This window comes from Epinephelus moara, chromosome 20, assembly GCF_006386435.1.
Source record: "Epinephelus moara isolate mb chromosome 20, YSFRI_EMoa_1.0, whole genome shotgun sequence".
Classification (NCBI taxonomy): domain Eukaryota; kingdom Metazoa; phylum Chordata; class Actinopteri; order Perciformes; family Serranidae; genus Epinephelus; species Epinephelus moara.
This window is the reverse complement of record NC_065525.1, coordinates 18,740,617-18,767,510: the sequence shown is the minus strand read 5'-3', so window position 1 is coordinate 18,767,510 and position 26,894 is coordinate 18,740,617. Positions and strand designations below refer to the sequence as shown.

Genomic DNA, 26,894 nt, shown 5'->3' with positions numbered 1-26,894 from the left:
TTTACCACACCCACACTTTTCTTTAATTAAAAACGTCATCATTTTTCTGTCTCTCCATACAATATGTACATCTCTTGCGTCATATGAATCGATAGAATAATTCAGTACATTACAACATATATACATACCAATGATTACAACACTAACCATCAGTAGCCAGAGGCGTGAAATGGTTTTCTGGTCATTTTCAAGTCTGTAACCTCAGGCTGAGGGACCTGAACACTGAAGTCGTCTGGTGAAAGGGTGATGCCCAGCACATCCAATGTGTTAGCACCCCCTTCAGTTAGAGCACTGTGTTGTCCAGTGTTTCATGTGCTTCTGCAATGAGTAAGAAAATGCCCGTGTGCAAGGAAAAACAAAGATCAAAGAGAAGAGATGAATAGATTGAAAAACCTGACAAACATAAGGGAAAGAACTGCAAGATATGAAGCCATTTAAATATTTTAGAAGCATAAAGGGAAGAAGGTAAGTCAGACAGTAGGATTATTTTTATTTCATATTGCTCACTATCCAGTCTTTGAAGTTGGCTACACGTGTATAGACTGTGTAGAGGTCGGGATCACACTCCCCTTGGTCATAGCCAAAGCTCACCAGTCCCAGGAGTCTCCACAGCCCTTTGCTCTCCGCCTGCACCTGCGTAGAACTGAGAGAGGGCTTCTTGTCATTGCTGGCTTGGTTCTCAGAGAGGGCGGGGAGAACAAGGATTCCCCCTGTGTCAGAGGGACATATGTTGGACGGTTCATAGTCAGGCTTCTGGCTGGCACAGAGCATATTGTCCGTGACGCTGACTGGCACGCCGTTTCGAGCATACTGCTGCTCACAGGGCACTACGTCAGCAAGGTGAACAAGTCCAACCCTTGCCTTCTCGTCAGGACCTAAATTTGAATCAGGCAGCGGAGACCAGCCTGTCACAAGCCCTTGCCCAGAGGGCACCTCTTCTCCGTCACTCTCTGAGAGGCAGAGGGGCAGGATCTTCTCCCCGATCCTTGCTTTGTCCAATAACTTGACCACGGCCAAGTCGGAGTCGAGAATATGTGGGTCGTAGTTTGGATGAACAACAATAGAGGCCACCTAAAGGAGAAAGAGACGAACTTACTGTGCAAGTCTGGTAAAAGAGGGTCATTAAAAGTACAAGATCTCCAATAGCTTACCCTCAGGTGTTGAAGACCTTTGCTCTCCCTATGGTCGTCACGGTAATGCTTCCCTACCACCACCTTGATCTTGGTTGCATCCAGAGGATACACCTTCCCCAGCTCAGTCACACAGTGGGCTGCAACCACCACCCTCTTTTGGCTCACCAGAGCCCCACTGCACACCAGCTGCCAATCAGAAGCCTGGTTCAGACTGCCAGTTCCTGCTCCAAAGTCCCCCTTCAGGGACCCTGCCTGGCTGTCTGCCTTGGTCACCTTGGTCTCCACTCCGTTGGTGGAGCGACGGTAGATGGCTGCCAGCCAAGGCCAGTGAGCCTCTGCCGGCCTCTCTGGGTCAAAGGTTGGATGCTTCCCACACACTGCCAAAGAGGAGGTGACAGGATGAGAGGACAGAGAGGGAGAGACCACAGGGGGAGGGAAAAGAAAAATTAGACTTACATTGAGACTGTGTCAACACTTAGTTATGTTGGACTCTCTGTGATTTGTCTTTCCCATCTGAGAGCTTTTATTTTAAATTTGCCGTCTTAAAGAACGTCTGCTAAAATGCAAAGCAGGGGCAGAGATAGAGCGATACTCAAAAACCACACAATGTTAGGAAATGTGAGAGACCCCAACTCATTAAAGAAAGACAATATCTATATAATCCTTTAACATAGATGAAGAAAATGTTCATAAAATGCACTATGGGAGATACAAACATCTTATTCCTGAGTAATAAATAAACAGTCTTAGACTTTAGGCAAATGTTTTCAGACTTCCAAGCTCCTTTTGCTACCTTGTTCCACGATATCATGATCAGCACCATACAAAAATTCATCTGCCTCCAGAGTTTGCTGACATTATAGATGTGTTCAGACCTCTTTTATTAAAGTTAAACACAGCTCACAGACTCAGCACCTTTCCAGGCTGGTATTAAGGCAGGCTGTCCACGAAGAGCAGCCAGTTTTGTGATTGCTTATCATTAAAGTGGCTGACCCAGTGTGTTTTCCTTCCACTCTGCACAGAGAAGACAGTCTCTCAAAGTGCAGTGAAGAACATTTAGCAGTATTTTAAAGTGACTATGTCTGGAGGTGAACGGTTTCAAGTGGTTACTCCGTGTGGAATAAGTTGGGGCAACCATTGGAATCAGAATTCTCCTTGGCAGCATTATTATATTGATGGGAGAGTACGGTGTGAACAGATCGACACTGCAATAAAGAATCTTCTGCATATGTATGCTTTTACATAGGATGTTGTTGCTGCCGCTGTTGATTAAGAAAGTGGTGACTGTTGTTTATGTAGGATGTCCATTTAATGACAGCCTGGAAGATGCCCTGTTTAATCCAAGATGCTGATCGTTTAAACTCCCATTGCATATCTCTCACAGCTCAGCTGAGAAACATCAGCTACTGGTTTGTCATCTTACGTGGTAACTTAGTGAAGGTACACTGAGTAGTGAGGAAAGGACGACACCTGGCAGGTGAGATGGGTGAAGATGCTGACAATGTATTTCTCAGTATCTACGTCATTGTTGATATGTGGTTGTAAATCACTGTTTACAGTTTTGTCTCAATTCCCAATTCTGCTAAAATACAAGCACATTTCCTGCTTTACACTCAGATTGCAGTTCTAAACCAGATTTTCTTTTTCAAAAGGTTACGCACAATGCTTTCTATTTGGCACAAGCTTCTTGAATAAAATCTCACATGGTTCACATTAAGATTAAATTTCCTACTATCCACTCTAACTCCCCACATGAGCAAACACATGGTGAACAGTTGTTCAATTAGCAATCAGAGCTGTAGCATTACAGTAAAGGGGCCACTGATGAGCTCCTCTGTTTTGGAGCGATGGATGCCAACATAGGGGAGAGAGGCATACCAAGAGGAGTGAGAGTAAAAGGAGGAAGAAAAGCAAGACCGAGCAGAGCCATAATCTCTGATGAGATTCGTCACTTTGCTTGAAAATGTGCTCAACCATGGTCTAACAATTTTTTCTGCCTGTAGATTTAAAGGTCTATGAACACATTCTCCATTCGCATAGAGCTTTTCTGCATGATACGGAAGATGCATGAGCACATATAGCTGTGGAAGCTTTTCAGGGCTGGATTTGCCTTGCTAGGCGATACCTCCCCCGCTGCTTGGCCAGGGAGAACATTGCCTGTGTTACTGTATACAGTACATTTTTTGTAGTTTATTTTGTATGTAGAACACTTTTAAGATCCAACGCTGTGTTTGTTGGGGTGTACACAGTATTTGGGGGGAAATTAAAACCTGTGTTTTTACATTATAGACATATAATGATATACATTTTAGTATATTTATGTTTCATTTTAGAATATAAAGGCATACAAAAATATTTTACAACGGACAATTATACATGCATAGCAACACTGAAAAAGCCATAAGTTTCCTAAAAAAGCATTCATACTAGTGTTTTCCATTCGTAATAGTGTTTAATATTGGGCATATCAGTGTTCAGCTGATTCTTATAAATGTCTACTCAGACATAACTTTGATTTAAAGGCCTCGACAATTTTGGAAATTTGTGGAATTTTGTCTTTTGTGTGTATGTTTTTGAAGTTGCTTGTAGAATTGTGAGAATATTAGGTATGCTTTCAGAAAACGTCTGTAAACAATTGAGAAAAACTGCAAATAGTATGTCAGTGTGTTTGTTCTGTGATAGTGTGGTGGTCATTACCAATGCTCTGACAACTAATGGTCCTCTGCTGCCCTCACCTGGCGTACAGGACACATGACGCCCGCTCCATTTCCCAGTCTTCAAGCAAGTGCGACGAGCACTACCAGAGTGATGGTAGAAGGGAGAGGCACACTCGTACTCTATATGTGAGTAAAGGTGGTGGAAGCCCTGGGGTAACTGGGAAAGCACTGGGGGGCCTTTAGTGGGTCCGACAGACTGGAACAGTTGGCTCCGCCCAGAAGCATAGAGCTTATGCACAGGTGTTTTTCTGGGGGGGAAGCAGAGGCCAAGGGTATGTGGACATACGCCTTAGGTTGAATAAATGCTTTTGGATGTGACTGCAGAGCATAATAACATACAGTACTTTTGTACGTATTATATTGTATAACATAATGCACTGGTTAACTTACCTGGAAGGTGCCTGAGGGGGCAGAACTCTTTGTCTAACCAGCTCGGACACTTTGGGCTCCCGGCATGCTGCAAATAAACACAGACTTATGAACACATACAATACATACATCACAGACCCAGTAAACATCAACTGTGGTTTTAAGGGAGTTACTGTAACTGGAGCAGTGGCTGGACTGTGGGGATCTGTAAACTGACAGGAGTGGCATGTCTTCATTGGTGCACTGTCCATTATGGTAAACTTTATGAGGATTTTATAAGTTGTAAATAATGGCTATAATAATGGTTAAAGGAAATGTTTGATATTTTGGGAAATACACTCTTTATTGGCAAGAGTTGGATGAGAAGATTGATACTAGAGTAAGCTAATCCGCTGCTGGCTGTGGTTTTTATATGTGTTCATCAGCCACAACTTTAAAAGCAACAACAGGTAAAGTGAATAACATTGATCATCTCATTACAATGCAATGTTCTTCTGAGAAACCTTAAGCCCTGGCATTCATGTGGATGCCACTTGTCATGCACCACCCACCCAAACAATATTGCAATAGCAATGGCACTCCCTGATGGCAGTGGCCCCCCAGCAGGACAATGCACCATTCCACACCACAAAAACTGTTCAGGAATGGCCTATGGAGCGTGAGCTCAAGGCGTTGACCTGGGCTTCAAATTGCCCAGATCCTAATCTGATCGAGCCTCTGTTGGGCGTGCTGGTACCCCAAAGGTCCTGTGTCCATGGTTCAAAAGGTCAGAGCCAAGTCCGACCCAAAGTGGAGCCTCTGACTTGTCGAAGCACGAACACAGGACCTCTAGGGATGTCCTGTGCTGTCTGGTACCAAGACCTTGGCAGCGGATCCTTTGAGTCCTGTGGGTTGCCAGTTGGGGCACCAGCACGTACCACAAATGCCTCCAGCTCTCTGTCATGGTCTCTCTGGCATTGTCCTGCTGGGAGGGCACTGCCATCCGGGACTGCCATTGCCATGAAGGGGTGTACTTGGCCTGCCACTGTGTTTGGATGGGTGGAGCATCCACATGAATGTCACGACCCAAGGTTTCCCAGCAGAAAATTGAATTGTAAAGAGATGTTCAATGTTATTCACTTCACCTGTCAGTGGTTTTAATGTTGTGACTGATCGGTGCAGAACAGACAGACGTGAGTGTTCTATCAATCTCCTCATCAAAATCTCAGCAATACAGAGAAAAAAGTATTTCCCAAAATATTAAACTATTCAACAATGAAAAAAAAATCCTTTGGCTGCTGTGTATCTTCCAACAGCATAACTTGCTTTGTCTTTAATTCATGAGGAAAGTTGAGCCACAGACAATCTGACCTATCTTTCGGCAAAGAGCTGAAGAACGTCCAGACCAAAATCCATTAATAACTAATTAACATTTAAGACTCCAGACATGATGCTTCATTGTACTTTAAGAATCTTTTACCCACTGGCATTTGACGTTAGCATTTGTTTAGCATTTTAAAACCTTTTACTCACTAGCCCTTATATCTACAAGTTTGATGGCCTAATATAAAGTGAGAAACTCCTGACACCTTATTAATTACTTACTGATTTTCTCATTAAACACTGAGTCTGCAGTGCTGAATATTTGTACTTAAAAACCCTTTAGATGGCACATCATATTTGAAGGTGGTAACTATTCAACAATGCAGTAACTATCAGACAAAATGCTATACATGCCAATTAAGGGAACGGTGTGTACGATTTAGGGGGATTTAGTGACATCTAGTGGTGAGTATTGGAGACTGCAACCAGCTGAAACTTTTTCCAGTTAGAATTCCTTCAGTTTTCTTTGATCAGAAGATATTTTAGCGGGAGCCAAATTATCAACAGAGGTCTTCTCCTCTCCAAAACAAAATGGTGATCTCCATAGATTAGGACTTGCTCCCTCTCTAGATTTAAACAGCTCATTCTAAAGTAAGGAAAACACAATTCCTATTTTCAGGTGATTATACATTGAAGAAAACACATTTATAATATTGTATCATCCCCTAAATCCTAGACCCTGAACCTCTGAACAAAGTAAAAAAAGATAGTGACCAAACAGATGACTGTACCTCTGACACAGAGAGGCTGTGTGCCACTCCAGGTACCATTTGGCTGGCAGGTACGTCGGGCACTACCACTGAGAGCATAGGAGTGGTTACAGAAGAACTCCGCTGTTTCAGGCTCCACCCCAGGCACCAGCTGGTAGTAGCCATGGTAAAGGCGAGTGAGAGGTGGGCAGCTTTTCTCTGCGGGAGGTGAGCAGACAGTAGGTAAGGGTGAAGACCAAAGAGATGGGGATGATTTTTTTTTTTAATTAGTTTCTTACCGCTGAAGCTTTGGTTGACTTCTTTCTCCTTTTCTTTTTCTTTCTCCTCCCTCTCCCTTTCCAGCTCCTCCTTTGTTTTCTCAGCAGGATCCTTCTCTGTCTTGTCCACTTTTACTGTTGGTTTTTCTTTTGGTTTTCCACTTTCCTCACCTCCCGCCCTGTACATGGTGTACTGTGTAATGTTGACTCTTGTGGGAAGGATTTTCCTCCCCGCCTCTGGAGAACTTATGGTATTATTTTCTTTCTTTGTTTCCTTTGTATCACTTATACCTGTGTTGTTCTTTGTCATTTCCAGTTGAAATATCTCCACTGTGTTTTCACCCTCGGTTATGACTGTTCTCATCTTGGTATCATTAGGGCCGAATTTGTCCGGATCTTTTTTTCCATTCACCTGCTCCTCTTTTCTTTCCTTCTCTTCTTGTCCTTTGTCTTTTATCACGACTATTTCTATGATATCTGTCTTTTCTGTTTCCAGGTTTGTGTCCGGGCTGCCTTCTTTTTTCGGGGGTGGCTTTCCTACCTCAGGTTCTTTCTTTTCAACTGTATTTAGGCTGTTGTCCGGGCCTTCACTATCCACTTTATCTTTCCTGCCTCCAGTGGGTTTCTCTGACCCAGTATTTCTTTCCTCTAGCTCTCCTTCATTTCTACCCTCAGACACAGTTTTTCCTGAAATGGTAGTGGTGTATTTATCTTCTTTGTCGACTGCTGTTGTATTCTCGTGCCCAGTGTTTATATCTCTCCCTCCAACAGTTTCGTTTTCTCCAGCTGTGTTCTCTTGACCTTTCTCTGCAGTTTGGCTGATATCTTTGTCACTCTCTGTTTCTTTGTCTTTTTCTGTCTCTTTCGCCTTGTCCATGTCTTTTTCTGCTTCAGGCAGAGTGTTATTCACTGCGGATACAGAACGTAGAGAGAGATCATTAGTGAATTGTCAGTTAGCAGCTGATTGCAAATCTTTTTCTTCAAAGTTGCCTCGTCATGCTGAATGGCTGTGGGCACTGACTCATTTTCTGATCCATTAAAGACTGACCTTGTAAAAATAAAGCAAAATGAGCTGCATGCAGTAATTGTCTGAGTCATCCATCTTAACTCTAATCCTCATTATTTAAGACACTTTGTCTGACCTTGGGTGCAAACAGGAGGAGTCCCACTCCAGGTATTGTTAGGGAGGCAGGTTCTCTGGGAGCTGCCACTGAGCTCATATGGCTGGTAGCAAAAATACTGTAGGGCAATGAGGACGTCATTGGGTCCATAAACCAAGAAGTGATCCCCCTGTTTTGGCTTGGGTGGTAAAGTACAAACACTCTCCACCGGTACTGGAGACAAGAAATGAAAATCAGGCTTTTAGAAGCAGCAATCTGCACCATCTCTGGGGCAGTATGTACAGTATGACATCCAGACCTAAGCAAATGACACACATATGACATTCCCAGATTCCAAACCGGAATTATTTGCCAAAAAAAAGTGCACATCATTATCTTACCACACTCTGGGGCAGGCGCACTCCAGGTACCATCACTGAGGCAGATGGCGGTACGAAACCCCCGTAGCTCAAAGCCAGGGTCACAGTGGAAAGTGATGCGTGCCCCCGAGTGATGAAACAGACCCTGTGTGGATCCATGGGTGGGCACTGGAGGCCTGCGGCATCCCACCACTGAATGGAAATACAGGCATGCACATTTTATTCATGAACACATGTTGTTTCTATACTGAAAGCCTGGTTCAACCAAATGAGGCATATAGGGGATTTAGGAGGCATAGCTAGCATTCCTCCATCACTTTATTGCACCTCCCTGCTGTTGCATCCGTGTCTCCTAGAAATTATGTTTATATGCAACTAAGTTGAAACAGTGAAAATGTTTTGAGGGAAACATAATGCAGAGCAAATTGCGTTTTCTATTAACAAAATGTGGAAATGATGCCAATTAACGTATCTGGCAAGTTGCAAAAATGCTGATACTGAACACGTAAAATGTTTACTGAAATCACATTTCAGTTTCCCCGCCAATATAGGTAATTGTGCCATACAGTATTCACTCGTGACCACAGCATTATTTTTTTTATTACCCTTTTTATTAACGTATAAACAAAATCACGATCTTTCCCTATGCATTTGTTGCCTAAACTTAAGACACGGGCCTGGACACGAACCCAAAGCTCTGGTGTCAAGGTCCTGCATTATGTACGCCCACCATCCTCCCCAACCACTTCCTTCCAAAGCCTACGTTTTACATAAATGTAGCGTTTCATTACCTGAAAGAAACATTGTCTGTGAACATAATCCAGGGAGCAATAACGCTGCCACAACAACATAATTAAGAAAGCAGTTTAGAAGTTCAGTAGTAATTTCAAGGAGACAGGGTTGGCTGTTAAAGACCACACAAATAGAGCTTCAGTGAGAACATCGCCTTCTGGTGTTTACAGGTCTGACAGGTAGCCCCTGAACCAAAATCTCAGCTCTCACACTCATTAATCTTCATCTACAAAAGTTCAGAGCTTTAAATGCATAGCTTGCTACCTTGGAGGCTCATTAATGGGTACTTTTACCCACCTTGGTAAAGTTCAGGGCAAGACTTTCAAACATGGCTTGTAAATGAGGAAGAAATAGATGCAATAAAATAGCTTTAGTCAAACTGTTTTATTTTCCAGTGTTGTAAAACTGGATTATATGAAGTGTGGTGGTAGAGATTGGTAATGAGATGGTGGAATACTGTGTGTAACTCTGTTATGTGACAACCTACTGCAAAATAAAATCATCCAAGTGATAAATGGGGAAATTATGCGTAATTCTTTAAGCATTTTGTGATATACAGTTTATTTGTTAATATAGTATCTATGTCTATCCTAAAGGCAAAGTACAAAAATGCACAGAAATGTGTAATACACGAGGATGCCACCCACAACTGAGTTCACAAAACCCAAACACACATGTTAACACTGAGGTTATACAACACTGTGTGTGAGATTGTCCCTCAGGAGGTTTTCTGTGTTGTTGATTTCAAGTTGGGTCCAATCCACGAAATGCACTGTCTGCGGTTTTTTAGCTCCAAACCAAGGAACCCTCCCTATAATCTGGGCAGTTTTGCCTCATGGCATTTTCAATCTCAGGTCCCTTAGGAGACAGAGAATTCTCTTGACCAACCAAAAGTGGAAAAGTAAACTGCAGCTGAACTCCTTTGAGTGTGTGTGTGTGTTTTTAAGTTGAAGCATACTGGAGTGCTTTAAGCATTGTAGTATTTTGCTTAAATAATCAATGCTCCATGTCAGATTTTGTCCTCAGACATAATCAGATGAGTTACTGAGGTGGAATGCTAACATAGTATGCACAATGGCACATACTGTAAGTAAATTATCATTCCTTTCGTTAATGCCTTGGAAACTATGTTGAACACTGCACTCCAAAACAGATTAGACTCAAAAAGATTAAACTGTGCCAGAGAGAGAAAGGAAAATAAATTATTTCCTATCTGGAGTTTCTGCGATAATGTGTCAAGACATTCTCATATAGAATGAGTTTTAGCTCAGGCTTACAACAGATGACAGGTTGATTATTGGAGACGTAAAATATGGCTGATGTCAGGTTCATACTTAAAATTCCCTATCTGACTCCGGGGCAGAAATGTAGACTACATTTCCTGCACAAAATGTCAGACATTAGCGTTATTCCACCTCTCTTCCATTAAAATTAACAGCTGAGGATTCCTCGTGGGAATACAGATGAATGCACCCTGTGTGGAATGAAACTCCTGCCTTTTTTTATGGCTTTCTCCTCCAATGGAAAAGCTGGCTCATGTCATAGAAGTAGAACTGTTTCACCATTCGTTTTATAGAGTCGTATTTAGCCCTGAAAATGACACCGTAAGGAAAAAAAAAAGTGAGTGGGGTTCAGGAAGTCTGTTTTTGCTGGATCTTAAGGGAGGTGTATGGGATATAAAAACACAAGTTAGGGTCCAGACACCCATAAATAAAAAGCTTTGTAGGTCAACCACACCCTGATTGAGCTTTACCCCACATGGCGGAGTGGAGCTCTGCCAGTATGTTGTAAATAACCGGAAATATCCACACAGATTATGGAAACAGACAACTTTTCACCCCCTAGTGTTTCCAAGTGGTATCATTGTTGGCGCCGCTGTCACTAAAACAGCCAGATTGCTTTCCGTTTTCCTCAGAGCCAAGCAACTACCACAGTTTCCACAGTTACTTTGGTTGTTCCACCATCCACCATTTCCTCTCTTGGGGATACTAAGTGCAAAGAATTTACATTAATACTCTTTGGTAACTGGGGGTAGCTACTGGGGGGAAACAAAAGTGCTACCCTCTTCCTGTTTGGGTTGATGCACTTCCTTTGTGCCCTATACTATATAGGGCACAAAGGAATAGTAAAAGGAAGGATAGGGAACCAGTCCAACTTTATGGTGTCTTACCCATAGTCATTATCATTGCTGGTTATTATTCACCAGTGATGCGTCATCATTCTATAGCCATTATATTGTGCAATCCTCACAATGATGAAAGCAAAAAACTCTATCTTCACTTGAAGGTGCCATATATTGCAGAAACCAAAATGGTTTGCTGCCATAACCAAACTCCAAAAACCACATATTTTTCCTTCTCATCCTTGATTCTCCATATACTATGTTGGAGCATTTCTATTCTTTGCAACTTACCTCATCTGTCCACAGAAGTATGCGTTCAAGCACTAGTTGGTTCAATGCTGCCTTATTTCATGCAAACATACTTGTTAGATAGTCATTTGGAGTTTCCAGCCCAACTGTTGAACTGCTGACTGACCAAAACTATAGCTGGGACTGCACGGACGGGGAAGGCAGCTGGCCTGAACCTAATCCAAACCACAGACCTCTCCCTTGTGACAGTGAATCACCGCCCTCCTCTGGGCAGCAACAACAACATAAAAAAAAATAAGTCAGCTCTCGATAAGTTTGCTGTAACTAGGTGGGTCTGATTGTAGACGAAAATGACTAAAATGATTGTGAGATTTCGTAAGTGTCGATACAGTTAGACACGTCTTAAAGAGCCCCAAGAGATGGAAAATTCAAGTCATGCTTTCAGTATGAGACTGGCTTTTTCTCTGTGATTAGAACCTGCAGGCATTTTTTATTTGCCCACTTCTATTTCCACCCAAAAAATGTAAAATATCAACATTTTTCAAGTATGATCTTACTACAGAGGCTTAAGTTATGTTACACACTCACCATTTTCACACCTCTTGCCTGTGTAGCCAGCCAGACAGGCACAGTGGTAAGTGAAAGAACTGTCGAGAATACAAGTCCCATCATGCAGGCAAGGAGAGGAGCTGCAAGCTGTAAACATACAAGTGTGTGACATTAGGGTACAAGGAGAAATGTTGTACTTATTAGCAGTACAACGATTCAATGTGTAAGACAAAAGGAATGGTAGTCCACACCAAGCTGCATCATGGGATTCAAATTCAAGGCTGGTACCATTTAAATGTCATCTTTACTTTCCATTTCTAAATATGTGCGGGCATTTCGACACAGAAAAGCCTCTGTTTACTTTTACTAGATCTGGCTTAGCCGCTGGTAACTTACGGGTCTGTGTGTGCCTATGTGTGTGTGTGTGTGTGTGTGTGTGTGTGTGTGTGTGTGTGCGTGTGTGTGTGTGAGTTTTAGACCTTGAGAATGAGGACATTTATGGAAAGTGAGGACATTTTGGTCAGTCCTCACTTTCTCAACAGGCTGTTAGCATGCTCAACACCTTGACGAAGGCTTTTGCCGAAACGTGTAGGTGTCAGTCACGCACTGTTAAAGGCTTTTTATTATACACTTGGAGTGTGAGTGCCTTGGAAACTTCTGTCTTGTTTGCATTTGTTGTGGCCCATTACTCTAAAGAGCCCCTGTGTTCATTGAGTCCGACTTTACAAATGACTTTTTATTTATCGTCCATAAAGCAAGGACACATTCTTGTTGGGTGCTGTTATTGGATTTAGGACTGGGTTTTGGGTGTATGGTTATGGTTGGTGTAACAGGTTAGGATTTGGGATAGGGAATGCAATGGTGCTCAAAGGCATGGAATTGGATCACTATTATTACATATGTATGAACAATAGTCGCAGTTTTTTGACGTTAAATGACATTGGTATTTGACCTACCTGAGCTCTCCTGGAAAGTTGCAAAGAATCCATCGAAATTCTTGTAGCCATCAGACACAAAGAGAATGTGCAAGCTGTTGCCCGAGCTTTGAATCGGAGGAGGTCTGCTGTTCCCACAGTACCGTGCGATAACGCGGGAGTTGATGCTGTCACCATCTCGGACCTCCACGAAGTCATAACGACAAGTATGGTGAAACTCCAGACTCAGCATCATGAACCTGTTAGCAACAGTAACGGAACAGTAAGTGTCCGACAAATGAACTTTATGTTGTTAAGACTGCTTTTCAGAACTTTTTATTATTCTATTACTCGACCTTGTCACAGGGACTCTTTTATGGATGTGATGGTGACGTCAAGCAAACTGATTTAAGTTTTTATTGTAAAAGTTTCTGTTGAATTTCCGCTATATTTGTGTTACCCTGGATTATGAGAGCACCTGTTTTTCCTGGCAGTGCCACACAAGCTGGCATCATGGAACTAATGCTTTTAAATCTTCAGCCAGCGAACAACTAATGAACGGTAATCAAAGCTACTGAATACATGAACAGCTGTTGAGGGTGATTTGCAGCACTATTACATGGCTTACTGCTCATAATGGCGTGTGAAAATGAGTCTCATTTAAACCAGGTAACACAGCAGTTAAAGATTTAGATTTATGTTTTTTTGTTGTCGTTTTTGTTTGTTCACAGCAGTAAAAATTAGAGGAAAGGAGGAACCTGGGATCACGACTAAAACAGGTGAAGGCAGGTAAAACCACACAGAAACTGTATGTACCAACTTTGTAACAATATTATATAAGCTTAGATAACTGTTGTTAGATAAAGCACATTAATTATCGCCGCTTGTCAGCAGCAATTAAACTGTGAGCACACCAAGAAACCAAAACCAGATGCTTATCAGTGGTTCTGTGGCTTTGGCAGACAGCTTTAGAGACATCTTAAGAATTTTTTCACCCATGTATTTAATAGATTGTTTATCTTTCAGCACTCATTATGTGCCTATTTAACATTTTTAAGCGTGCACATAAATGCCATTTTTATGTAATTGACAATAAGTGCTGCTGATAAAAAGCAGCACCTATCCCGGTCTATTTTAGCATCTCGTTATTTCAGATAAGCAGCTGTTAAATGTCTATAAAGTATATGCCTGAATGCTGAACAAACACCTTGGTTGCACACCATTATTTCCAAAACAAGGCTTACAACTGGTGATTACTGGGATGAACGTTCTAGGTAATGTGTTAATGTTTCCAAAACATTCTCTGTGTGCTTTACCACAGTCGTGTCATCCAGAAGGAGTGGCTTTAGGGGCCTGATTAAATGTGAATTTAAGTGAGTGTATGAGCTGCTGGGAGAAATTTACATAAAGTTTTAATTCATGAGCTGTTTGATTCAGTCGCAGTCAGAGTGTGACATTGAGAGGACTGCCAGTTGGATTAGGAAAAACACAAAGGAGTCTCCTTTCCCCTTCTCAGCTATTTCAGATGTAATCTCCTTGGCCTAACGTTGGAACGGATGTGAATGACTGATGAACTTTATACAATGCAATGGCACGCTCCCAAATCCTCTAATTTTACTCGTTATCACAGGCCCTTGGGTCAGGGAAGCTTAGACTAATAAGATATACAGTAATGCTAAATGTTAGCCCGCAGCAGCTCCCAACAATTAATGCCAGTTGTAATTCAGTAAATGTTTCCTGTGATGTGAGTGTACTGCGAGCCATGCTAGTTAAAGAAATAGAGGAAAAGCCTGCCAGTGATTCCCCAATCACTCAGGCACAAACATACAACTTTCCATTACTCTATCTTTGATCACAGCAGCTCTTTTTCATCTGGGGTTTTGCTGGATTTATGTCATAATAGACATTAAATCATGACATATTAGTCATCTCTATATTAATGTTGTTGCTGTTAAATGTAATGCAAAGCTTAATAGCGGAAAAAAATACTTTAAATGTCTTTGATGCACACAACAAATCATTTTCGGGCGCACGGCACGCTCAGCCTTCTGAATCTAACTGTATGGAGCTTTGTTCTGCCAAAACCCTGCACAAATGCTCGCCTGTAAAATGCTGTATGTGTAATGGAGAAAATGACAGAAATAGAAAGTTATCACAGGACTGAAAAGTAATAAGTTTGCTGAAAAAAAAGGAGGTGTTGTGGTTTCCAAACTTTGCAGTAGACTTGCCATCCGTCCATGACATACATCTTGCAAAAATATCTGAACAGAGTGGAAATTTGGATTAAGCAGACCAGCCGTTAATAACAATTACAGATGGACAATGAAGATCCCAAAAACTGAAGCTTCAATGCCAGATGAAAGTGGGGCAATTTTAACTTTACTGAAACAAAGGTTTATGATATACCTCAATTTCAGGCAAATTTGTTTGTAAGCTGCGGCCATTATATCCAAATCAACTATTATTTGTTCATTTGGTGGCTACGCAACCTAGAGAACTTTTCCATTGCTTTATACAGCTGTTTGGGTTAAAAGTTCAGAAAGAAAACTGTTGACAGAGAGGTATGTGGATTATTCAGAATAACTAGGGCACTGTAAGATACTTCTGTTGAATCGTTTCATGCAATGTTTGGCATGAGTCTAGGATAGAAATGTCTGTTTATCTGCTCATTGGTCCACCACTTTGTCCAGGCCAAAACATCTCAGCAACTTTGTGACTGCGATGAGAGTTTGTGCAGATGTTTGTGATCTCCAATTTTAATTTGTCAAACTCTTTGGTTTCTTATGAAATACTGTAAAACTTCAATTAGTAGCCCGGGCTATAATTGCTTATATCATTGAACTTAACAGGCTTATATTAGGGATAGGTGTCTATATGGGACAGGCCTTAAATTCCTTATACACAAAATCGTTGCTTACCAAAGACTGAAAATATAATCAAACCACTTATGGTCTTCTCTGGTGCTTTCAGTAAAATGAAATCAACCGAGCTAACAATTTGAAGCATCTCCATCTTGACAAAAGTTTTAACATTTATATTTGTATGTGTGATCTAAACAGCTAACTAGTGTAAGCTAAAGTGGGTAGTAAACAATTTGGTTTTGTACATCCAAAGAACTTCTATAAAAACAAACTGCTAGGCAACCAGACCAGGTGTCTAATTGAGACAGGCCTTTATTTGTCAAAATGTGTAGCCACACCGGGCTAGTAAAAGGGACAAGGTGTTTAATTGGGACTGGGCTTTGAATTGAAATTTTACGGTACTTGATATCTGATGACATTCCCATCAGCCATTAGCTGTACATTGTCTTTAGCAGGACTGTCCTGTAGGGTGTTTTTACGAGCAGAAATTACGTCCCATATGGGCATTTTTGTTAGGCGGCGACCTCTAGTGGCTGTAGTAATTATTACAGGAGCAAAGGAGAAAGTCAGGCAAGGTAGTACAAAGAGCAAGGAAGTCTGCTTAGGTTGAGAGGGAGGAGAGGTGGATGGGTGGGAACTTTAATTCACGAGATTGGTGTTTGTGTTTCTGAAACCAAAAGTCCATTGAGAGTTAACAATTAAACATAGTATATCAACATATGTGACAAGACATACTATAAATTAGAGATTTCATGTGACATGTTAGGTTTCCTCCCTCGCAAACATACTTATTTTAAGCCAAACCATGATGTGTTAATTAAACCTACCAAGGAGGTTTGTTGCTTAAACCTAATCTATCTAACCTGTGGTTTTACCCATTATGCTTTTTGATTGTGTGTGCTTGTGAGTAAACTGTTACCAGGGAATATTATCACTAACCCTCCTGATGTAAGCTAACTGATGTCACCTCCAAAATTCTCTCTGATGACACAGGCAGGTAAATGACGACCAGTGAACATCTATAGTAGCAGAAGGTTTACGATCTCACCTGAGTTCTATAGTAAAAGGATGGTCCACCTGGATTGTCCACTCACACCGAGCGTTGTTGGGGTAGCTCTCGAGCACCAAGTGGCCCTGCCGTTTACGGATCACTCCCCCGCACTCTGAAAAACACATGGGAAAAATTTCTATTTTGGAAAGTTGGTGCTCTTTAAATTTCGGTGGCTGTTAATTAGAGCTTAATTATCATTTTGAGGGTCTACATTCAGCTGCTTTGGTTACCATTCAAACCAAAAGCAATTACATTTCAGCTTCCAAAGCCACTGCAAAAGCCCAGTGTTGTGCTCAGCGACATAAAGAAGCATAAACACAGTATGCACAGAGGCAACAAGGCGTTCAGCAGCCTTTCCAGGTTCTGCTTTTAATTAAATGTATGTTTTGTTTGTTGTGCCCCTTGGCAGAATATTTGCATATTGCGAAAACTGTCGTCAGTGTCCAAATGTTACATATTAAATTGTTTTATGGGGTTCCCAATTGTTGACTCCAACTTGTCATTCAGCTCCTCACGGAAAACCTCCTGGGTATATGGCAGCCTTCCAAGCTGGCATAGTTGTCCCAGATGAGGATAAATCAACGGGGAGGGGAAGAACTCATAATACATGGTAATTATTTTACTTAAAGAGAAAAATCATTTATAGAAAAGCCATGTAGGATCCGCTAATTGGGGGAATGAAGAGACTTACGCATACAGTCTCCACCAGACCAGCCAGGCCGGCATTCAGCGCAGTATTTGCCAGTAATGAAGAAGTCGTCCCTGGGGCCCCATGTCCCATTGTTACAGCGCTTACAGTTCTCAAATATACTGCAACCTGAAAAAAAAGAAAGAAACAAACTTATAGTAAAGTCATTAAAGAGTGATAGGCTACAATACAACAGACACACACAAAAGTCTTTCAGAGGAGCTGTTACTGTTTGTCAGAATTGGGAACATTTTTGTCACCCACCTTCATCAGACCCCTGCCATGTTCCTTTAAATCAACTCTGCTAAACTCATCACGCTCATCTGTCACCACAACAGAATACACAAATGTATTGGTGCTTCCTGAAATAGAAATGTGGAGAGAACCCCCTGAAATGGCTCCCCACGGAGGATGGAGTTTCACTTAAGTGACTGCTCAATCCATGGGGGGGCGTGAGCAACATCTGACCTCAGAGCAGGTATGAATTTTAACAAAAACAATGTACTGCGGATGTAAACAGGGTTTGGCACATTTTTGTGTTCAACAGTAAAAAGTGATGTACAGGTATCCATTAAATTCCAAACAGCTGTTTTTTCCCCCCGTAAAGAAAAATTTACGTACATTCAAGCTGTGAAGAAAACATGACCTACTTCCACAGGCAGATGGCATGTAGGAAAATAACATGAAGAAAGCAAGAGTTTGGAAGCACGAGCTACAGCACATGTGTAGACATCCTTAAGTGATTATATTCTCACATATATACAGTACACACCTGTATTTCTTCAATGCGCACATCTATGAAAAAAAATACATATTTTACACCCTTTCATTCACAAATCAAAGCTCCAAGTTTGATCATTCACTCCCACACCCATTCAAGAGGATCCTGCCAGCACGTCAGGAGAAGTGCGAATGTGAAGTTGGCCTGGAAGCAAATTAGATCAGACACAAATAGTTTCAGGCTTTCTGTCATTCTATTTGTAATGCTACAGTGCAAACAGCTGTGCAGTTGACAGGCATCATTTGGTATTACACAAACTACAGTGCAGATATAAAAGAAGAAAAAACAGTTTCAGGGATAGATTTATGGGCGGACTAGTATCAGCAGATGTAGCCTTTACACAGAGGATGCCAATTTTTTCATTCTGTTCAAGGTAATGAAGTTTGCAGCGCCCCATAAAAGCGAAGCACTCATTCAAATATGAATATTTGCAAAGGTTTTACCTGGATGGATGATGCAGGGATCGCACTCGTTGATGGCGTTGCGGCAGCAGGGCACTGCGTAGCCAACTGGAGTCCCCTGTAGGGGGCATTTACAGCGGATCACGTCATACTCGCAGCAGCCTCTGCACATTACATTCCACTCAGGGCCCGGGCAGTGGTTGTACAAATACCTGTAATCTAAAGAAGACAATATGTCAAGCATTATGTAAGAATGATTCCATACATGCACAGACATAAAAAGGAAGATGAGTCAAGTATGGAGGAAATAAGACAAGTGTAATGATTGGCCTTGTGGGGATATGTGAGCAGACGTGGGTTATGGTAAGCAGAAGCCCGAGCAGTAGTGGAAGGACTTTGGTGAGTTCAGTGTTTATGTGATCTGCTGCTCTGCACTGGCTCTCTGGTTATTTCCACCACCACATGGTCTCTCAGTAGTTTACCTCCTTTGTGTGTTCTCATACTACATTACATCAGAGAACATGCCGCAATGGTAAAGTCACTGTCACGGAAAGCAGAATCAAATCATTAATCAGAAAGTGCTTCTACTTTGTAAAGTTTTTACCCAATAAATGTATTGTTTAATTGGATTGGAAACCAGTGATTCAAGGACCTTTGAGCCTGAGTGGTTACAATTATGTAACAGTGGATTTAAAAGCTGAAATAGACAAGTGGAAATTCTCTTGTGGCAGATGTGGACAGAGAACTAACAGAAGCTGCACTTTAAACTTGGCACAGTGTTAGTGCAGCGTTTTGTACGTACCCTTCTCCCAGCCCTGCAATCATAATAACTCCTCTGCTCTCAAGCCTCCAACCATTTATTCCTCCTGATACTCCCTCCCCCCCCCTAAAAACACAGCGACACACTAGCACACTGGTTTTATTTGCAGTGCCGTAGCTGCACACTAGGCCTATTTGTTGTTTGTATGAGTTTTGTGAAAGTGAGAATCTGAGACAGACACACAAAGGCAACAACCAGAAGCGATTAATCTCTTAGTGGTTGTTTGCGGAGGGTCAACTAGAGAGGAGAAGCACAGATGTCTTGGAATGCCGAATCGTCCCTGCTGCCCTTCTGCATTAATGATATCATAAATTGTATCTCAGTCCAGCTACAATCTGGCCTTCTCCTCAGCTATCCCTCCAAGCAGACACAGTGAGATATGACAAACGCAGTGACATTAATCAAAGAGAAAGTAGGCTTTGCAATGCCATCAGCTCAACTTTAATGCAAGTTTCTTTTAAGGACAGAGTTTGTGTTTTATGAAGCTGTTGCAGTGGTTTAGCTGTTTTATGATTCTTGTCAGTACTGAGGGTAATTTATTGTTTTGATAACGTGGGCTCAGCTGGATTTGTGTATTAACCTTAAAGCATATTCAGCAAGCCGGTGACAACATGGGGTAAGTCCGCTCTCTTTGTGGCATGGCGTGCGATAGATCGCAGCACTATGATTTAATGTTACCCAAACGTTTTTGGACCGTGGCGCCTGAGCGCATCACTCCATTATGCAATGCCCATGCTGTAACACCAAACGCCAGTTCTCTTGTGGTAAAAATTAATGTAAACTTACAACCCCTGAGCTTTGTTTCCTAAATCAAAGCTGGCGTCCTTGCATTGTCTTGATTTGTTTAGCTTGGTTTGCCTCCCAGAGACAAGAAAGGAGAAGCTCATAGTTTCTGTTGAAATTGTCATTTTTGTGGATTTCATTTGACCAAGTGTGACAACCACAAACATTCACGGCATGGGCACGGCCCGCGCGTATAGAGAGATGTCTGTAGAGACAAGAAGAGGACACTGTGCAAAGGGTGGGATTCAGCACCGTACTGTGAGTCAAGTACAAATATGCATTATGAGAAATGGCACAACACAACCCAGTTCGCAGAAAAAATGTTGGCATTGTATGTTTCTGCAAACCACAGATATTACATTTGCACGCTATTATGTAGCACATACATTAAAACTTTATGTTTCAGCAATGTTGTAGCTAATGTGTGGTTAGGCTTCGGCACAAAAACAACTTGGTTATGGTTAGAAAACGATCGTGTTTTGGATTAATTTAACTGGTTTTGGGGTCACAAACTCTGCTGGAAAAGTAATGTCTCAGTAAAAAACAACCACTTTCCGTGCCACTATCCCAGCAGGAAACACAGTAATGTCTCTGTAATAAAAAGTTTTCGTGGCACTTTGCCCATGGGTGTTTTGTAGCAACCTGTCACTGTTTTGCCAGTGACAGGTTGCTACGAAACACCTACGTATGGTGACTACAAAGCCGCTGGAGAAACAGCCAGTTCTGTTGTTTGTTGGTCTCAAATGCCCATTTTTTTCTGGCAACTGAGTAACAACCTGTTTTACCAAAGTCCAACTTATAATGGTTATTCTTTTCAATATATTTCAGTGAAATCAATTATAAAAAGACATACAAAGTCTAGCCCATGCTTTTACAAGAGTACTCCTCTGATTTAGCATTGCGCTCCAATAAAATTGTCAGATTTACGACGGGCAGTAAAAACCTTGATTGAAATCAATGCAGCAGAAAAACCAAAGATTATGTCCTGTCCCATGACCTGGCACCTACATTACCCACAATGCAAACCAACCACTAACAGTTCTGTCAGAAACTTGGCTGAGATATGCTCGTAGCAGCTCAAGCCACTAGCCCCAAGCAGAGATGAGGAGGGGCTACAGAGGTCTGGTAAACTCACTTCTTCTTAAGTCCACCCCACCATCATTTTCAAGTAACATCCCTTGAGGCAGTTTATCCGATTCCATGCAGCTCCGTCTGGAGCCACAAAAGACTTAATACTTTTTTCACAAGCTGTTAATTGCTTGATAACAGTAGCCTGACTTTATTCAGTGGAGTCCCGGAGTCCATCCAAACTCTGGTCTGCTTTTACTCACATACATTACAATGTAGTTGGAAGCAACAACATTTCAAACAGCTATGTCTGTTGTTTTGGCTGCAACACGATCCAAATTACATAAGTCAGAGGCTGGAGATTGTCAAACAATAGAGGATGGACGTAAGCCATTGTCGACCGTGTCACTGGCCAATTTTACTGTCAAGTCTCTGAACCACTACCATTAGCCAACTAGCAATAAATAACAGTGCTGGATGAAAACAGTATTTAAAAGGTGTTAGCCTGACATATGGGGATTGAGAGGTGCTGACACTATCTCCTCTCCTTATGGGACAGCTTTTCTGCTCACAAGCAGGAGTTTGTTAAAGGACGCTGGCCAGAAAGACAAACCTGATTTACAGGGCATAAACTTGAAAGGGTCAAAAGACTTTATGAGCTGGCCTGGTATTGTCATTACATGGATCGCTGCTTTGTGTCTTGTCCTTAGATAGAAGAATGACATCCTGTGGCTGTAACTGCCCTCAGTGCACTTATAGACACCCTGATTTACAGTAGAAGAGAATAGATCTTTATTTGTTAACTGGGGCTGGTAATACATCTTCTGCCTCCCTTCAGACAGTGGCATGAAAAAGCATGCAGTCATGATAGGATTAGATTCCCAAAAGCCCTTTTCTTAACGCTTCTCCTCAAGGTAAATAAACACAGGCGGCAGCGTTTTCAGTGTTTATTCGCTGTGAACGGATTCAGTTTGCTGACCCCCAGCTCTGTTGATAAGGCTGTTATGTTTTTCTCTGAAGCATGACTCTGTGGTTTCTCCTCCAGTGCTGGGCGCACACTGGAATGCATCTTTATTTCTCTGGAAGGCTATCCCCTCTCTTTAATAGGTGTTTACTGATTTACAGCGAGATCACTTTTACGTAACTGTGCCTTGGCTCGCGCCCCGGCAATTTGAATTTATTCATTTCGGCGATAAGCTTACTGCCTTGTAAAAACACATCTGCGAGGCTTCCAGGTCAACACCTGCAGGTAACTACAGACTGGACAGTAACAATTTCATGGGGCTTTTTTACAGCACTTTAGGAAGGTCTGGACAGGTGTGGAAGTGCACGTGTATAGGAGTAAGCTTACAAGCGAGTGGGCTTGTGTGTTTTGGCTCTAAGCCTATCAGTTGTTTTTGAACACAAAGTATGTTTTTGCAAACGCGTGGAAAAATGACATCAATTTCTAATTTCACTGCATTTATCATTATGTTGCCAAGACCTGTAATTTAACCCGAGACTGTGGTGGTGCTGTGTGCCCCTGGCTAATGTGTATTTAATCACAAACTGGAAGTGTTGACAGCTGTCGGACAGGTAACATAACAACGAAGAAATTCATCCCATAACAAAGTTTTCTTCTGTCTAGCACCCTCTCCATCCAGCCTGTCTGATATTTATGTTTTGGTATATGCATAGTGTCGAAATATTCCCCCAGTGCACACATAACTAGTGTTGTGTGTGTGTGTGTGACAAGACACTGGCACCAAGCCATAGAAACACAATTCAACAGCAGATCACAAAGCTTTTCCCCCCTCGGTTCTGCAGCTTGCAGCGTGCAGATTTTTGTGTGGGTTGTTTGGCTTTTCTGGTCTTATATAAGTAGCGTCTGCTTTTTTTCCGTTCCAGATGTTGAGCTACTCCTTAACATGCATGTCAAGAAGCCATAGAAATTAAAATAGCACTAACACGGGCATCATAACAGACGCCCCGTCGTCTGGTGGAGACCTTGGTGTGTCACAAAGCACTCCCACCGAATCAGAAGCTCTACAGACCCAGGTTGTTAGCCGACATGTCTCAGCTGCTCACCTTTGATGTGGATCCAGAGACTGACATCATTATGACCAGGAGCAGGAGATGTGGTCACGGAAATTCACGCGAGTCCTGTGACCCTGTGTCTGACTTTACTGCCCTGTACGCCCACTGACCTGTGGAGAGCCACAGCAAACTCTGACTTCTGGCAAGAACACACTGTCAAATTTCCATGTTGTTGTTTACTTTGAATCAGTTTTCTTACATTAAAATATATTTCCCCAAAATATAAAGCTCACAGATGTACATAACTGTTTCATAACCCCTGGAGAACCAGCACTATTGATAAATGGATATACTTAAAATGTGCTGCAGGTGCTGACTTTGACCTTGCAAGTGACTCATAAGCCTGAATCAGCTCCGAAATTGTGCCATCATTTTCTGGAAGCAACTTTCTCTGCACTAGGCTAAATAAAACCCCCAAGGTCAGTATTTGCTGTTATTTTGCAACAGCATTGACTTTTTGACATTTAAAGCCGAGCGCTGCCTCCAGAGTCTCAAATAACTTGCATTGAGCGCTGATTTGATATATATATTGATATTATAAGAAATGTAGCTGAGCACACCGCTTTCTGTGGCATTTACACCACTTATTGTCTTTTTCTTGCTCACCACTCAGACACTGTATCTTATCAGTCTTGACTTGCTACATACTCCTATCATAGCTAAGCTATTTTTACCTACAAAGAAAGGTGAAGAGCACAATGTGGAGACGGATTCAGTAGAGCCCCGTGAAAACTTTAAGGGTTCAACATGCACAATGCTGTGGCTGTGTCAACTATGTAGGAGATGTATCTCTATATTGCAGGCTTGACTAACTTACATAGGAGTTCAAAATTTTGGAAAATAAGCTTCTTGGCTTTTTTGGTGAGAGTAAGATGAGAAGATTGATAGCACGCCCCTGCTCATGGTAGCTTCATCCCATCAGTAGTGTATAAACGTTGGTTAGCTTAGCTTACCTTAGCTTAGCTTAGCATAAAGACTGGAAACAGGTTGGAACTGCTAGCCCGACCTTGAGGTGTAAAACTGAAGTGAAAAAATGAAATGTTGCGGTTTTATGATAGACTATTTCTTCCCTGGACACAGTCACTTCCAACTTCCTCTGGAGACTCCAGGAAGTTGGACTGCGCCTGAATCAAGAAATAGTCCAGGAGAACCAGAACCCTGCATAAAACCACACGTATTTACTCTTCAGTTTTTGCATGGAGACATGTAAAACATGTTATTTAGTGAGCTTAAGGAGTGCTGGTGGGTGGATTTTGCTACCTTTAGACGGAGCCACGCTAGCTGTTGCTCCATTTCCAGTTGTTCTGCTAAGCTACGCTAACTTGAGGTAGCTCTATATTTAGACTAAGAGACAGACATGAGAGTGATATCAATCTTCTCATCTATGTCTCAGCAAGAAAGTGAAGTCATATTTTCCAAAATGCTGAAGTATTGCTTTAACATTAAGTTCACCCAGATTTAAAAACTTTTCTTACTCATCCCTGGTAGCATAGCATTGCAGGCAGTGTCAGTTTTATTTGACCACGCTGTTTTGCGTAATCCTCGCCACAACCTCATTAAGTCACAGCTGATTGCTGCCATAATTAAGTGAGAAACCATGTCAGAAAAAAGTTCCCTTTGAAAACAATGGCAGCTTAAAGTATATATCCACTGAATAAATAGTTTCCTCCTGACAAAATGGGGCTTATTTCATGCTGATGTATCATGGAAAAATAGCTGTTTTTACAGCAGCTGTGAGCGCACGTGCTGTGCATGTATGTGTGAGTGTATAATTCCTTTCGCCTACTGCCCACAGCAGCTGTCTGGTATTTTGAGGTTGGAGTGATTTTGCTATCGTGGAACAGGGAAACTCCCATGGGATCTCTGTGGGCATTGCGTATCTGAATGTAGCCCGATCCCAAGCGCTGATCCCAGTGGTCATCCTGCAGATTTGCTTTAAATAAACTTCCCTCTGCTAGGAAACCACACACCCAATGATATATCCTCTCACTGTATTACCCACTTTGATGAAATGGTACGAACACACACCAATATGTAGGTCATACGCGAGTCTGAGATGTGCACATTTGTTTTCAGCATTTAGCTGCTAACCTTGGAATGAACTCTTGAGTCTGATATCACACACTATTTTTTCCAGTTGCTCAACCAGAGGCCATGTTTTTCTTCTTGTAACTGTTTTCTGAGCCAAGATTTCATTTGCTCCAATATAATATTATTTCTAAGCATGCTAGACTTGGTTTTTTGTTTCCTACAGCACACTACCTAATAGCCCCGACAGCTTCCTTTAGTTTTAAACACTATTAGATGAGTGTGGACATCTCAGGATTCAGGTGGGTGGAGGATCGTAAACAGGAAGCCTTACATCGATCAAAAATGCCTCAGCGAGGACACCAAAACACACAAAAATAGACACAAACACAAGCACAGGCACACACACGTAAACAGACATGTCCACAAAGTCAGGATTGGCATGTAAACACCACCGCTCTGCTCCGAGAAAAGGAAACTATTTGCGATTGCTCAACTGAAAACATCTATCATCAGCTGATAATGCACGATTATGAAACAAGCCGTGCTGAGGGTGATTCAGCTGACAACAACATAAGTCGGCAAATCTGCCAGAGAAAACTCTTAGTCACTGCAGCTTAACACACAGCTGTGCTCTGCCCAGCCCTTTGCCACAGATACCAACATTACAAATTGAAGGTATTATTTTACTGCTTGGTAACCGTGCAAAGGGGAATCAGACAGAGGGCAGAGGTTTGGTTAGGAGCCTTGGAGACGGTGTATGGTATACACATTACCACGGCCAGCGTGATTGACTCAAACATGACTCATGTCTTCCTGCGGCAGTTCAAGTGGTCACCCGGGGTAAACAGGCAGAGAAGATCTCAATCAGGGAGAAAACACACTTGAGCATTAAAGATGAGCTCTCACACAAAAGGGAAGCGGTGCCAAGATTCAACACCCCTATTAGGACTCAAACCGCCTCACTTTACGTCAAGGAATGTGTGGCCACATCCAGCTGTTGCCTCTTTTATTTAACACCAGGAAAACATTCTCACTTTCATTTCACACAAAGAAACAACAGCAATGACTAGAAGGGAGTATGAAGATCACAGAATCCCTTTTTAATGGGACCATAAACAAACCCACACAGGACAGTCCTTCACTCTGTATTTCAGAACAAGAGTTGTAAAGTCAAAGATTGCACAAACTTTGTCAGTGCTGTTTTTCTTTGCACCCTCTATAAAAAGCTGGATTTTACATCACTGTCTCTCAGTGGGTCCTCTTTTACAAGCCTTGCTGAGCGCTGTCGTGCTCTTAAAGGACAGAAGGGAAGAGGGGATGGAGAGAGCTGCTGATGCCGGCTTTTTGAGAACAAAGAACACAAACCAAGAGGCTGTGCCAAACAGAGACAGTGCGAAGGAGAGAAAGAAGAGCAGCAAAGGCAAGGTCTTTGCCAGTCTCTTACCGTAGGGCCAGGCTGTCCCTTGGGGTAAGGAGATGAAGAGGGAGAGGAGGAGGAACCAGCCCTCCTTCCAAGAGATAAAGGTGCGGGTCCGTGGGGTCGCGTGGGTGCCCCCGTGGGTTTGCCCCAGCTGCAGTCCCGGTCCCGCAGACAGCATGCTGCAGTCTGGAACTCTGTTTACTTTCTGAACTCAGCTGACATCACCTTCTCTTGGCCCTTCAGTCCTTCCCTCCCCCTTC

At 42.2% G+C, this 26,894-nt stretch overlaps 1 protein-coding gene across 1 annotated transcript; it reads right to left on the bottom strand.

Moving 5' to 3' along the window:
• On the bottom strand, positions 1-26,894 carry pamr1b (peptidase domain containing associated with muscle regeneration 1b). The gene is made up of 14 exons (XM_050073743.1): positions 26,659-26,894; positions 18,479-18,655; positions 17,258-17,383; positions 16,564-16,678; positions 12,697-12,914; positions 11,780-11,887; positions 8,050-8,220; positions 7,691-7,882; positions 6,570-7,457; positions 6,313-6,489; positions 4,241-4,307; positions 3,869-4,098; positions 1,152-1,510; positions 1-1,071 (listed from the first exon to the last, which is right to left on the bottom strand). Exons 1-14 carry the CDS (start codon positions 26,810-26,812, stop codon positions 490-492), a joined length of 3,564 nt encoding a protein of 1,187 aa, XP_049929700.1. The 5' UTR covers positions 26,813-26,894; the 3' UTR covers positions 1-489.